Source organism: Bison bison, unplaced genomic scaffold, assembly GCF_000754665.1.
Source record: "Bison bison bison isolate TAMUID 2011002044 unplaced genomic scaffold, Bison_UMD1.0 scf7180017864037, whole genome shotgun sequence".
NCBI classification, from domain to species: domain Eukaryota; kingdom Metazoa; phylum Chordata; class Mammalia; order Artiodactyla; family Bovidae; genus Bison; species Bison bison.
Genome location: NW_011494609.1, coordinates 10,365,669 through 10,379,923, shown reverse-complemented (window position 1 = coordinate 10,379,923; position 14,255 = coordinate 10,365,669). Strand labels below are relative to the sequence as shown.

The 14,255-nt window shown below is 45.1% G+C and overlaps 1 protein-coding gene across 1 annotated transcript in view; it reads right to left on the bottom strand.

The window, feature by feature from the left end:
• Positions 1–334, bottom strand: part of DSCAM (Down syndrome cell adhesion molecule) — an 853,542-nt gene extending 853,208 nt beyond the window's left edge. The window contains exon 1 of the mRNA XM_010835014.1: positions 151–334. Within this exon, the coding sequence (XP_010833316.1) occupies positions 151–334 (184 nt within the window). The remainder of the gene's footprint in view (positions 1–150) is intronic.
• Positions 335–14,255: the final 13,921 nt, after the last annotated feature.

Genomic DNA, 14,255 nt, shown 5'->3' with positions numbered 1-14,255 from the left:
GTGAGCTCATCCCGGGCGCCCGGCGCCCAGACTGCGCAGCAAGCGGCCTCCCGTGCGCCGGCCCTCAGCCTCCGCATCCAGGCAGCAGGCGGGCGGGCAGGCTCATCTTTTCCTCTCCTGCGGCCCGAATCACATTGATCCCTCGCTAACCTTCCCTGGCTGGGAGGCGGGCGGGCGGGCGAGGAGCGAGCGGAGCGGAGGCGAGCGGGGACCCCCCTCCCCTGCCTCTGGCCGCTGGGGCGCTCTGCAGTCTTAAAGCAGCAGCGGAGAAGTGGAACCGAACTGGAGGCAGGACCGGCGAGAGCGCAGCCACCGCACAGTCACGCACAGTCATCAGGATGCATGTCTTCGAGGCTTAAATACTCATTTCAACAGCCGATTATTTTTAGTTATTTTCTTGCCGGTTGCTAATAAGATATGACCAGAGGTGATTCTTCCCGAAGGTTGCCAGATAAGCAGAGGTGACCAGGAAACGGTGGCAGTTTTAATAAAATGTGCAGCTGGATTTCGCTTTCGTATTTACTGTCATAAAAGTCCAGTTCATTTGCCTAAAGGGGAATGCAGCTTTCCAATCCTGCTGCTACTATAAAGATCTCTATGGTTTCACGGGCTAATTTTTAATTATCTCAAATACATAGTAGACTACAAACACAGGCAATTCTAATTTTGCTCTCCGAATGGTGCCAAAAAGAAAAAAAAAAAACCACCTGATTAAAATTGCTGATAATCTGAGTAATTCCAAACATATAATCCCTTCTACTTTAGTGTGAAAAGCCAATATGGCAACATTTCCTGAATGTTCAGTAGGTGGTTGAAGTCATAATAATATTTAAATAAAATCTTGAGAAAGGGCATACTTCCATATTCCATCACTTGGGAAAATAACAACCAACAGGGTTTGAACGCACCCAATTTAGGATCCAAGGTAGAATTTCAGGGGCTAGGCAAGAAAGACTGAGGGGGATCTTTTGAGCTGGGGAGGGCAGTCCCGTGGGAAATGAATTGGGTTTCCTGGACACTGTGTACCTTTTGCCTAAGCTCCATGGTCTCCTCCAAACACAAACAGGAATTCAGCACACCTAGAACAGCTCACAAAATAACAGGAGAAGCAAATGGTGAGGCAGAAACAAAATGGTGTTTTACCAGAGTTGGGCACAAGATGGCCAGGCCCTGTGTATGAGGAAGGGCCAGCAGAGCCAGTGATGCTGCTCGCTCGCCATCGCTCTGCAGCTGCAGGTGGTCACGTGCTGCCACCCACTCAGGACCGCCAGCCCAGCCCTGCACCCTGCCACACTCCCCAGTGTCCTCCAGCTTCGAAGGCCCAGGGTGCTCAGACTCTGGGCTCTCCTAAACACAGTCCAAGAAGGCAGGTATTGGGGTGATTTCTATTCCTGCATCCACCTCCTCTATCCATTCATTCAATTCACAGATTCTTAACTGCATCGCAGCCATCTGTGAGGCTCCATTCATTCAGCCTTAGCAGTCAGGCACTCCAGCACTGGGGTTAGACACACTGGGGGTCAGAGCCCAGCTTGGCCACTTACCTGACTTGGGTGGGGCTTGTGCACGTTACTTGGGCCTCATCCTCATACAGAAAGGAAATTATCAAGGTTCCTGGCTCCTATAGTTGTGCAGATCTGATGACATATTCCTAGCAAGTGGTCACTGTGATAAATGATAACCATGGTTACTACTGAGTTTGGGAGCAAGACGGGCTACATAATTTGCAAGGTTTAGTGCCAAATGAAAATGGTGGTGTTAGTGGGGGGAGAGGGCTTCTTTTACCAAAAGGAAAAAGGTGCTATTTAAAGAGATAAATATAAAGCTTTTTATTTGCTTATTTAATGCCACACCCCATTGGGCACAGGAATAGTCCCGGCTGAGTGCATTTGACTCAGAAAAGTTCCAGTGGCCCATATCCACCACCCTTCACTGGACCCATGGCTGTGCCCCCATCAGAGCAGAGGGGGAAGTCCACCTCCCTTTCCTGCAGGTTGTTGCCCCAGTGTGGGGTGGACAGGAGATCCCCAAGGGACTGCAATCTCCATGCTGGACAGCACTCAAATCTCCTATAGTTGTGCAGATCTGATGACAGATCTACATGGGGGGGGAGGGAGCGGTGGCCCTGGTCAAGTTCGATGTGGAATATGCCATAGCAAGGGTGATCTAGGGGAGGAGCATCCTAAAACACTATGCTGATTCAAATGCCCAACCTCAGCACCCCCTGTGTGGTACCCAGGCCCAACCCATAGACTACAGGCATCGACCCAAGTCTGCTCTTCCAGCATGACCCAGTGTCTCCTAATCAGAAAGTAGGAATGATTGCCAATGGGGAGGTGGAGGTTGATCAAGGCCAGAAGCACCACGGGGTAGGGGGTGGGGGGTTGATGGGCAGCCTAGAACCTTTCCAGGAGGTGACAGGACACAGAACGGTGGGAGAGCCATAAGCTCAGGAATAAAATTACTTTCTAAAATTGATAAAGATTTTTAAGATGGTAACCACAGAGCATTTAACCCCAAGAACAAGCCTCTCTGGGAAGGGGGATCCCAGGGCAAGAGTATCTGTCACCAGCAAACCCCATTGGGGTCCCCCGAGGAAAATAAGATGGCACGTAGGAGATAAGTTCAAACCTCTTCTTCTGTGTTCAGTCTAGTTTTAACTGGCCGACAGAGTGCCCAGTGCAGAGGCCTTGTGAATAACACATCAGATTAGAGTTCTCAGCAGGGAACTGCCGCCAGCCACTGAGTTGGCCAGGCACCCTGTGGAGAAGCACTGCACATGGCGCCTCGATTCAAGATGGCAGAAACGGGTCGTGTGCAGAGATGCTGCACCCGCATCTGGCCGTGAGCAACAGGACTGTGCAGGACCAGAGATGACTCTGCCCCTCCCTCCACGGACCGCAACTCCACAAAGACGCCCCATCCACAGCCTGTCTGGGAAATTGTGTGTTCTAGAGCTTGCTTCCATCTCTCCATTCTTTGACTAAAGAATATTACTATCCTCTGCTTTTGAATACAACTTGGTGTCCTTTTATTGATGTGACACCACACAGAAGACCCCAACTCAAATGGGTTTATAACACATTGGTCTAAACTCCATGAAGTCAACCCTCTGCAGTTGTCCAGCTAATGCATCTGCAGCAGACTGAGTCAGTTAACAGTGCAGAATGAGCCTGACAGAGCACCAGGCTCTCTTTGCACAGTGTTTTCATAACATACTTCAGGGTTTCCCTGATGACTCAGTGGTAAAGAATCTGCCTGCCAATGCAGGAGACACTGGTTTCCATCGCTGATCAGGGAAGATCCCACACGCTGCAGAGCAACTAAGCCCATGCGCCACAACTATTAACCTACTCCAGTATTCTTGCCTGGAAGGAGAACCCCATGGACAGAGGAGCCTGGCGGACAACAGTCCATGGAGTCACAAAGAGTCAGAACTAAAATGACTTAGCATACAAGCCCCTACACATACACACTCTGTCCTCCTACTGCTCTCGGTCAGCCTTCTCAGCAGAAGAGAGACAAAGTCAAAGAAGCTGCTTTTGTGTCCACTTGAATGATATTAAATAAGAAATAATACTCATTTGGGGAGCATCATCATTCTAATTACATGGTCTGAGGCTCCTCTGTTTTCTGTTAGATCAAGAAGAGCATTTCTGAAATGGTAGCATTTGAGCTGGGTTCTAAAGGAGATGGGGATGAGTAAGGAGAGCGGTCAAAGAGGGGTGCTCTCCCCCTTTCTGATGCATGGAGGTCATTCGGACCAAGAGATACACAGTTCCCCAAATGGAAGCTGTGATAGCGTCCTCGAGCTGCTGAAACGAGCCCCACATACTAGATGACTCGACAGAACAGACGTGTACTGTTAGTTCTGGAGGACAGAAGTCCAAAATCAAGGGGTGGGCAGGCCTACACTTCTGAAACCTGCAAGGGTGAATCCTTTCAGGCCTCTCCTAGATTCTGATGGTGGCCAGAAGTCCTTAGCATTCCCTGGCTTGTAGATTCATCCCTCTAGTCTCTGCCTTTGCTTGAACTTCTCCCTCTGCACATCTCTGTGTCTCTTCCCTTCTTCTTAGAAGGACAGCAGTAATATTCAAAAAGACTCACTGAAATCTGGTGTGACCTCATCTTAACTGATTATGTGACCCCATGGACTGCAGCATGTCAGGCCTCCCTGTCCCTTACCATCTTGCAATGAGCCTATTTCCAAATAAGGTCACATTGAGATACTGGGGCTTAGGCTTTCAATATCCTTGGAAAAGGCACATTTCAAGCTGTAACATGACCCAAAATCAAAAGACAAAAAGCATGAGAAGTGTTTCCGAGAGAAAGGAACAGGAGTTGGATGGGGACCTCTCTCATGCCCCACCTCTCACTTTCACCGTGTGAACCTGAGGTCCATTTGTAGAGCATGTGACCAAAGCAGAAGTTCAAACTTCACCCTGAAGTCTCAGTTTCTCCCCTTGGAAACTAAGATAATTATGTCTGCTCTTCTTATCTTCATTGTTGAGATGATTAAATAAGATATGAGAATTCGCTGAGATAAATATTACACAGAGAACAACTACACATAATCATTACTGTGTACAAGTGGACCTGCAGAAGCATTTTGAGTAAACTTATTACTTGATAAAGCTTCATTTTGGCTGCTAGTGCTTTGATTAAGTTGAAATCAGGCACTATTATACCTCTGGCCTCAGAACTGCAAAGGGCAGAGATGATCAAGACTGTTAGCAATGGCCAATCCATTTCCTCTTTCAGTGAACTGATGCAGACCCTCAACAAATGTCTGGAGATGTCTGCCACCTCCAAGTCGTTCTAACAATTCCTGGGAGCTTAACAATGAATAAGTCTGGATGGGGAAGGGCAGTAGGGAACCTCTGGGCTGCTTGAAATGTTCTGTGTCTGGCAATGTCTGGTTGGAAGTTACAAGAATACATACATATATAAACATTCATCAAGTTGTACACTTACTATTAGTGCCCTTTATACACTGGACTGCATAAAATAGAGACTATAACACAGTTCCTACTGATATCACAATTTAGTGGAGGATTCAGATAATAGTTAAAACCAATTGATCAGAAAAACTCTGTAATGGGGACTTTATAATCAGCACAACTAACTCGGCCAGCTGGGTGTGTGTGTGTGTGTGTGAGAGAGAGAGAGAGGGAGAGTGGGGGGGGGGGGTGGATTAGGTGTAACAGGAAATGGGACAGGAATGGAATAATTGGTAAGACGAGGTTTTGAACTTCATACTGAAGGCAAAAGGAAGCTTTGATGGTAGTAAGCAGGAAGTGAGACAAATTAGATTTGTTTTGCAAACATTCCTTTAGAGGCACATTGGAAAATGGCCTGAGGGTCTCAAGAAGGACACAGGAAGACCTTTAGGGAATTAGCCTGAGTCCAGAGGGTAAATGAGTAAGACCTGGTTTGGCCTTGGGATGAAGACATTTGTATGGTATAATATAAGGAAATATTTAAAAGGTGAGATGATCAGTCAGAAATCCTACTAATGGTGATGATAGTTGATGTCACTATCAGCGTGGTGGTTCTTTATCTCCTCAGCACTGGTGCGTCCAGTTCTGTATTCAGTTAAAATTCTTGTCTGTGAGACAAGGGCTGTTACTGTCTTTCCCATTCTTCAAACAGGGAAGCCTCAGCTCAGAGAGGCCCAGAAGCTTGCACTATAGCCTAACCTGTCAGAGAGCTTAGCCTGAGTCCAAGCACAGCTCTCCCAGGCCTACATAGATGGGTCTCCTCTAAATATCATGGGCCGAGATAGGGAGGGGGTTGGTGAAAGACAGGCAGGAGGTACTGAGAGATAATCAGGAAGAGGTAAGCAGAAAACAATGAGAAACAGTGGTAGGAAGTGGTTAAAGACAGGCAGGAAAGGGTGAGAGAGGCAGGGAAGTGGTCAGAGGCAGGAGGTGGTGAGAGATAAGCAGGAAGTGATGAGAGACAGGAAGTGGTAAGAGACAGGTAAGAGACAGGAAATGGGGTGGGGGGAGTGGTGAGAGACAGGCAGAAGGTGGTGAGAGAGAGAGCGAGGGAAATGGTGAGAGATAAGCAGAAAATACTGAGACACAGGCAGAAAGTGGTTAAAGTCAGGCAGGAAATGGTGAGAGAAGCAGGAAGTAGTCAGAGGCAGGACGTGGTGAGAGATAAGCAGGAAGTGGTGAGAGACAGGAAGTAGTAAGAAAGAACGAGAGGAGGGGGGAAGTGGTGAGAGACAGGCAGGAAATAGTGAGAGACAGACAGGAAGTGGTTAAAGACAGGCAGGAAATGATGAGAGACAGGCCGGAAATGGTGAGAAGCAGGAGGTGGTGAGAGAAATGCAGAAAATGGTGAGAGACAGGCAGGAAGTGGGGAGAAGTACGAAGGAAGCGGTGAGAGGTAGGAAGGAGGTAGTGACCAGTACTGAGAACTCCAAGACCACTCCTAGGGGTTCATCGGGATGCCTGTGTTTACAGAGAAACCACTGACCATCATCTCTCCAAGGCTTTTCGTGTCCCTTCCATTTCTACTCTCATATCCATAGTCTGTTCTCAATATGCAGCCAGCATGATCCTTTAATACACATACAAATACACACACACACACACACACACAGAGGCACAGATACACACAGATTATAGGAAGCCCCACTCACAATTTTCCACTGCCATCTGACCTTTCACAGCATAGAAGTCCTGCCACTGCCCTCCCACCATGGTCCTTGGTCTGAAGGCTCATCACGACCACTATCACCTTCACCACCACTATCACCCTCACCACCATTCTGTCCATTGGGTTCCTGCTTCTTAGTTGCACACACAGCACTGGAATCCTTGATTTTCCTCAAACACAACTAGTGCATTGCCATCCTGCCCATAAAACACATTTCCCTTGGATGCCCCCATGGCTCCCTCCTACTGCCATCACTCCCAACTTCAAAGTCTTCTCCTCAGAGAGGCTTTTCCTAACAACTCTCCACACACATAACATTTCTCCCCTGTCACTATTTGTCCCCTGAGCTTTATTTCTCCACACAAATACATATGTTTACTCACAAGCCCCCTAGCTCTGTGGAAGCTGTGACTGTGATGCTCACCACACCCAGAACAATGCTTATTAGCACATAGTAAGTGCTCAATGACCAGCTGCTGAGTGATGAAAAAGAAAGACTAGATGATCAACAGAAACTTCAGAGAAGGCAAAACTTCATGGACCCTCAGCTCCAGCTCCTTCGTTTCACTTTCCAGGAGACTAGAACGCCAGAATAGCCAAAGGACACCCAGCCGGTGTGGGAAAAACGAACTTCCTACCTGTCAAATAGTCTCAATGTGCATAAACAATTCATCAAAATAAATATTCCCTTACTCCCCACTGGGTAGGCAGCTTGCTAATGGCACACTAAGCATTATTTTCAAATGAAGACAGTTACTGAGTCTGGGGATTTGGATTGTAAGAAAAGGGCAAGGCGGGGTTCACATCAAATACATTTTAGAAGCAGAGAACACTTCAAAGGGAAACATAGGCCTATGTGGAGAGTGCTGATCATGGCAGCCTATTGGGATTCGAGCAGAGAGGAGAGGGGGGGCCAGGGAGGGACTGGCAGGAGAGGGGAGATGCATGAGCAGAACCGTGGATCCTGCGGGATCCAGGAGCATCCCTTGCAGGTCTGCCCCGGGGGGACCTAAAACCAGGGGAGATAAATGGCCCCCTGTTGAAAGACTAGTGTTCACACAGAATTCCTGGCTAGGTGAGAAGTACAGGCAGCTTCAGCTCTGAATGAGGGGAAGGAGCCATTCTGGGTCTAGCATAGATCTTTGATGTCATGGAATGTGACCCCATGCAGCCTTGAGAGCAGCCATTGGGAAAGTAGCTTGGGTTGTGGAGTGAGCCCTGAGTCCCCAGCCACAGCTCAGCCTTGTGGCCTCATAGGCTGCACACCAGACACCACTGGAGAGAGATGGAATGGCCAAGAGGGTCCCGTCATTACTGGGGGAATAGTGGACAGGGAGGACAAGGGACCAAACACCAATGGGAAAGGCTGGGGGGACACCTTGAGTGCCCAGGTGGGTGTGATCCAGATGGGGACTGTGGACTCAGGCCCTGGCACCACCAATGAGCTTCATGGCCCTGGGGGTGGCTTAGCTTCTGGCCTCAAAGAATGCTCTATGAATCCTGCCAATGCCACAGGGTCAGGCTTCCTAGGGGGCACTAGTGGTGAAGAACCAGCCTGCCAATGCACAAGACATAATGATTTGTGGGTTCAATCCCTTGGTTGGGAAGATCCCCTGGAGGAGGGCATAGTATTCTTGCCTGGAGAATCTCATGTACAGAGGACCCTGGAGGACTACAGTCTATAGGGCTGCAAAGAGTTGGACACAATTGAAGAGGACACACAGCACATGCCACAGAGATGGTTAGATGAGGCGATCTTGTAAAGCACCTAGAAAAGTGCATGCTTTGAACTGCAAAATATCACAAAGAAGGGTGGAGGACAAATGAGGGTTGGTCTGGGGACACAGGCAGGACAGGTAAAGGCCTAATGTGTGAACATTTACAATGGATAACAAAAAGTCAATCAATCCAATAGGACAATGGGCTCAGGATTTCAATTTGACACTTCACAGAAGAAGAGAACATAGCCAGTTAACCTGAGTGGTTGCTTGACCGCCATTAGTAGGCAACAGAATGTAAGTTTAAATACCAACGAGATACCGCTTCTCACCATCAGATCAAAAGGATAAAAGGAAATGGAGATTCTAACGTTGGCAGGATGCAGGGAGAAAGGGCACTTTCAGACATTGCTGGTGGCAATGTGATGCTTCTGTAGGTTTCTTTACTTTTAATAGATTCTGACACTATGTATTTTAAAAAAACAAAATGAAAAAAATATATACTTCTCCTTCCATTTAGCGATTATGCTCTTGGGAATCTCTCCCATTGAGGTAAAAAGAACCAGTACTTAAAACTATCTGTATGATGCTATTCACTGTAGCATTGTTTGTTGAGACAACAGGAAAAAAAAAAAAAAAGAAGAAGAAAAAGAAAATCATCTGAGTGCCCATCAATGAGGGATATTGAATGAAGTTTAGAACACAAAAATATTACAACAAAATCACTGCAGATGGTGACTGCAGCCATGAAATTAAAAGACCCTTGCTTCTTGGAAGAAAAGCTATGACCAACCTAGACAGCATATTAAAAAGTGGAGAAATTACTTTGCCAATAAAGATCCATCTAGTCAAAGCTATGGTTTTTCCAGTGGTCATGCATGGATGTGAGAGTTGGACCATAAAGAAGGTTGAACTCTAAAGAATTGATGCTTTTGAGCTGTGGTATTGAATAAGACTCTTGAGAATCCCTTGGACTGGAAGAAGATCAAACCAGTCAATCCTAAAGGAAATCAGTCCTGAATATTCATTAGAAGGACTGATTCTGAGAAAAGCTCCTATACTTTGGCCACTTAAAGAGAAGAGCTAACTCATTAGAAAAGACCCTGATGCTGGGAAAGATTAAAGGTAGGATAAGAAGGGGACAACAGAGGACAAAATGGTTGCATGGCACCACTGACTCAATGGACATGGGTTTGAGCAAGCTCCGGCAGATGGACAGGGAAGCCTGGCATGCTGAAGTCCATGGGGTCACAAAGGCTGGGACACAACTGAGCAGCTGAACCACAACAGTAAAAAATCAGTGATGATGTAAAAATAATTTCAAAAAATGATAATAACAAAATCAGTGATGTAAGGATATTTCCACCACATTCAAACAAGAAAAGCAAGATGCAGAATGTTTCAATAACAGAAACAATAACAGAAAACCCTCTGTGTGTATGTGTAAGCAATCTTGCAATGCTAGAAAAATGATGCACCCAATCCCAACACAAATGTTTGTTACTGATAGAGTTGAAGTGGGAAGAGTGGGAGAACAAAGAAAAAATAACTCAAAGAAATTAAGAAAAGGTTGATTCAGAAAAGACAGCATGTATTACATGAGCTCATGTAAGTAAAATATAAATGTCAAATGAAAATGGTAGTTATCTATGTAGTAGAATATTTGCTTTTTACTTGTTTATTATCCTTTTCTGTATTCTTTTGATCCTTTTTTTTTTATAAAACTATCTAAGATGAAACTAAAAGACAACAATACCATAAAATAAAGGACATTGGGAAACCTGACCAAGTCTGAGTACAGTAAGCCGCCTACACTCATGCTGCTATGCTCAGTCACTCCGTTGTGTCCAACTCTTTGTGACCCCATGGACTGGAGCCCAGCAGGCTGCTTTACCAGAGGAATTTTCCAGCCAAAAGTACTGATGTAGGAACCCCTCCTGCAGGGGTTCTTCCCAACTCAGTGATGGAAACTGAATCTCCTGCATTGACAGGGAGATTCTTTACCACTGAACCAGCTAGAAAGTCCACGTATATACAAGTGTCCTACACACAAACCTTAAAAGTTGAGAAGTTTCAAAGATGCAACCATGCATCTAGTTCCAGGAAGGAACCAGAACCTGTGACATCAATTTCAGGTGTGAGTGGTACTACAGCTTGCCCTCGTCCATCTCCTCCATCTCTTGCCCTCCGTCAGATGCAGCTAATGACCCTTCAGCTCTAGCATCTCCCTCATCCTCTCCCTGCTCCAGTCAGTAACTCTTCTTGACTGTTCACCCCTTGCCAGCCCCTGTATGCCAGCTGGTGTACTGGAGTACTGTACTTTTCAAGGTACTGTACTATAAGATAAAAGTTGTTTTATTTTGTGTTTTATAGCATATTATTTGTGTGAAAAGTACTCTACCTATTACAGTAGAGTACTATATAGCCAGTTGTGTTAGTTGGGTGCCTCGGCTAACTGTTGGACTTATGAACAAAATTGAACTCGTGAATGCACTCTCAAAACAGAATCTTTTGTATGTGCGGGACTTACCATACCATGATACCATAGAGGGCATATGCTGGCCTAGAGGGCAGTGTTTTCTCATCTCCTTTTCTCCTGATTAAAAAAAATATATTATTATTATTTTTTTAATTGGGGGATAGTATTTTCTCATCTCCTTTTCTACTGACTTTTTAAAAATTAGCTAATTTTTTAATTGGAGGATAATTTCTTTACACTGTTGTGCTGGTTTCTGAAGGACCTACCTCACTGAGATCAGTTGGGAGCCCAGTTTCCTCCACACCTGTGGACTCAAGGGCCTGTTCTTCCACACTGTTGATTACTTCTCCTTCTTGTCCACTTTTCCCGGAAACCCTTCTGTACATGAGACTTAAACTTTATCTATTGTGCCTATTGCTCGGAAAACGTATTCAATCAGACCCCATTTTGACCTTTTTGTATCATAAAGGCCCCTAAAAAGTAACATGTCTTATCCTATTCGCTTCTCCCACTCTCCTGAAGAAGGCTGAGCCATGGGGTAGAGAGGGGTCAGAAGGCAAACCCAGAAGAGGTGACAGAAAAAAGGGGGGGGGGGGCTGTGTCCAGGGCTTCAAGTTTTGGTTTAGGGGAGTGGGAGAGAGATTGGGTGTCTATAGAAGAAAGGGCAGAGAGTGTTTGTGAAGATCTGCAGTGGGTGAAGAAGTTGGAATGAGAGAAAGAGAAGGCCAAATTCAAATCCACGTGGAGACCTTGCCCAAGACCAACCACGAAACCTTGGCTTCCCCTTCTGTGCCACAGTGCAGTGCTTCAGCTTGCAGAAGCATCATGGGTACTAGGGTGGCTGAGGACTAGTCCTCTCAGCCAAGAAGAGCCCAAAGGAGCAACCTGCAAAAGCTCAGCTCACAAACGGGCAGTGACACCTCTATCTATACCAGTTTCTTTGTAGTTCTATCAAACTTTAACCAAAGTTCTGAAGAACAAGTCACAACATTTTAACTTCTTCAGTGCCACTTCTCTAAGCACAGTGTTGGACATTATTCCAGGGTTGAATATGAATCAATTAAAAATAAATAATATTTGATGTTAATGCTTTCAAACTTATGCTGGAGAAGACTCTTGAGAGTCCTTTGGATATCCAGGAGATCAAACCAGTTAATCCTGAAGGAAATCAGTCCTGATTATTCATTGGAAGGACTGATGCTGAAGCAAAGCTCTAATACTTTGGCAACCTGATTCAAAGAGCCGACTCACTGGAAAAAACTGGGATGTTGGGAAAGAATGAAGGCAGGAGGAGAAGGGGATGACAGAGAATGAGATGGTTGGATGGCATCACTGACTCTGTGTACATGTGTTTGAGCAATCTTCAGAAGATAGTGAAGGACAGGGAAGCCTGAAGTGCTTCAGTCCATGGGGTGGCAAAGAGTCGGACATGACTGAGTGACTGAACAACAATGAGTTATCAACAGCTTTTGCTATCTATGAAGAAGGTTACTCATTCAATCTTCATCAGATCCTTTCCAAAGTAGGTGAGGAACCTCAAAGTATGATCTAAAGCTAGGACATTTACCCATTCAATTCACAAATATTTATTAACTTCCTGATACTGGCTAGGAATAAGGGCACGTGGGATACATTAGTGAACAAAACAGAACAACTTCTCTTGTGGTGCTGACAGCCAGCATCCCACCCTTCAGAGGGAAACTGCTCACTGGTTTGTTTCTGAGAGCACCTCAAGGAGAACACATTCAGTCCTAACTGATCTGTATCCTGGTCTTGTCTTTGAGAGTCATCTTCTCATGCAATTTATAATGCTCTCCTGGAAAATACCAGCCACAAGAACATAGTATGCAAAGATGTAGGTGAATGGATGATCATTCAAGTTATGTTTGCAATATAGAAGTGGAAGTAAAAAACCAAAATATCCATTATTGGGGACCAGTCAAATAAGTAATGGTGCATCGAGATAACAGAGTATTATGTAGTCATTTAAAAATATCAAGAGGCTTTAGAGTTCAAGATTCCTGGATGTTTTAAAATGAAAGAAGTAGGGTAGGGGAAGTGGTGGGTATTGGATGTGCCCACTTACATAGTGAAATGCATATATGTTTACTCAATTATACATGGCTAGACAACTCATGGGGAGAGGGAAGAAGCTCTTAACCAATGTTGCGTCTCAGAAGGGGGAGTGGAGTAGGACATGGGAAAGTGAAAAAAAAATGAAAGTGTTAGTCCCTCAGTTATGTCCAACTCTTTGTAACCCCATGGACTTCAGCCTGCCAGGCTCCTCTGTGCTTGGAATTCTGCACGAAAGAATACTAGAGTGGGTTGCCATTTCCTTTTCCATGGAATCTTCCCGACCCAGGGATTGAATCCAAGTCTCCCACATTGCAGGCAGATTCTTTACCATTTGAGCTACCAAAACATGGGATGGGTGCATAATTTCATGAAATAGTATTTTCCCTCAAATAGATGGATTTTGATACTTTCATTTTATTATGAATACATGCACTTTTTTGATTAAAAGTTATTATCATAAAAAGATATCAATGAGCTTTAAGAAATCATTATCTATATTTCTGTCCAGTATGTCACAACCAGTATCTCTACCACTGGCCACGTGTGGCTGTTTATATTTAAAGGTGAGTTGAAAGGTTTCCATTATTGCAGAAGTTACGTCGGACAGTGCTTAATGAACCTAGAGCTGGAGAGCTTTTCTTGAAACATCTAAGCCTTCATTCTTCATAGTAGACTCAATGCAAAACAAACAACAAACTGATACAGATTTTGCATTACTGAACAAGACAGGCATTTCCTTAAATGTAACATACATTTCTTGCTCTCTCCCCATTCATTAGTCAGCAGAAAAGTGAGAAACTCATTCCTTCAACCATCTACAGTGTCTTAAGGCTCTTTGTTATTTTGCATAAATTTTAAGTATTATTTGAATGTCTGTGTACTTTTGCCCCATGGAAATCTAAATTAATGTTTATGGATGCTATTTGGAAGCATATAATAAAACATAACTAACAAGTCAAAAATCATCTGATTTTTTTTATTACTGTGTAGATACTGGTACCTCCTCACCTTTTCAGATCCCTCATCCTCTAATTTGTTCAGGTTTCTGAGGTCCCTCTCCACTCCAGGAAGCCCTGACTGAGAGTGAAACTTGAGTAACATGGCAACACACTCCAGTATTCTTGCCTGGAAAATCCCATGGACAGAGGAGCCTGGTGGGCTGCAGCCCATGGGGTTGCAGAGTCGGACACAACTGAAGCGACTTAGTATAGCATAGCATACAAGGGTTGTAGCAGTATATTTGGTTCAATAAACAATGAACCAGTGAATCAGTTAGTGATTCCCCATCGATTTGTACTCTGAAATTTTCATTT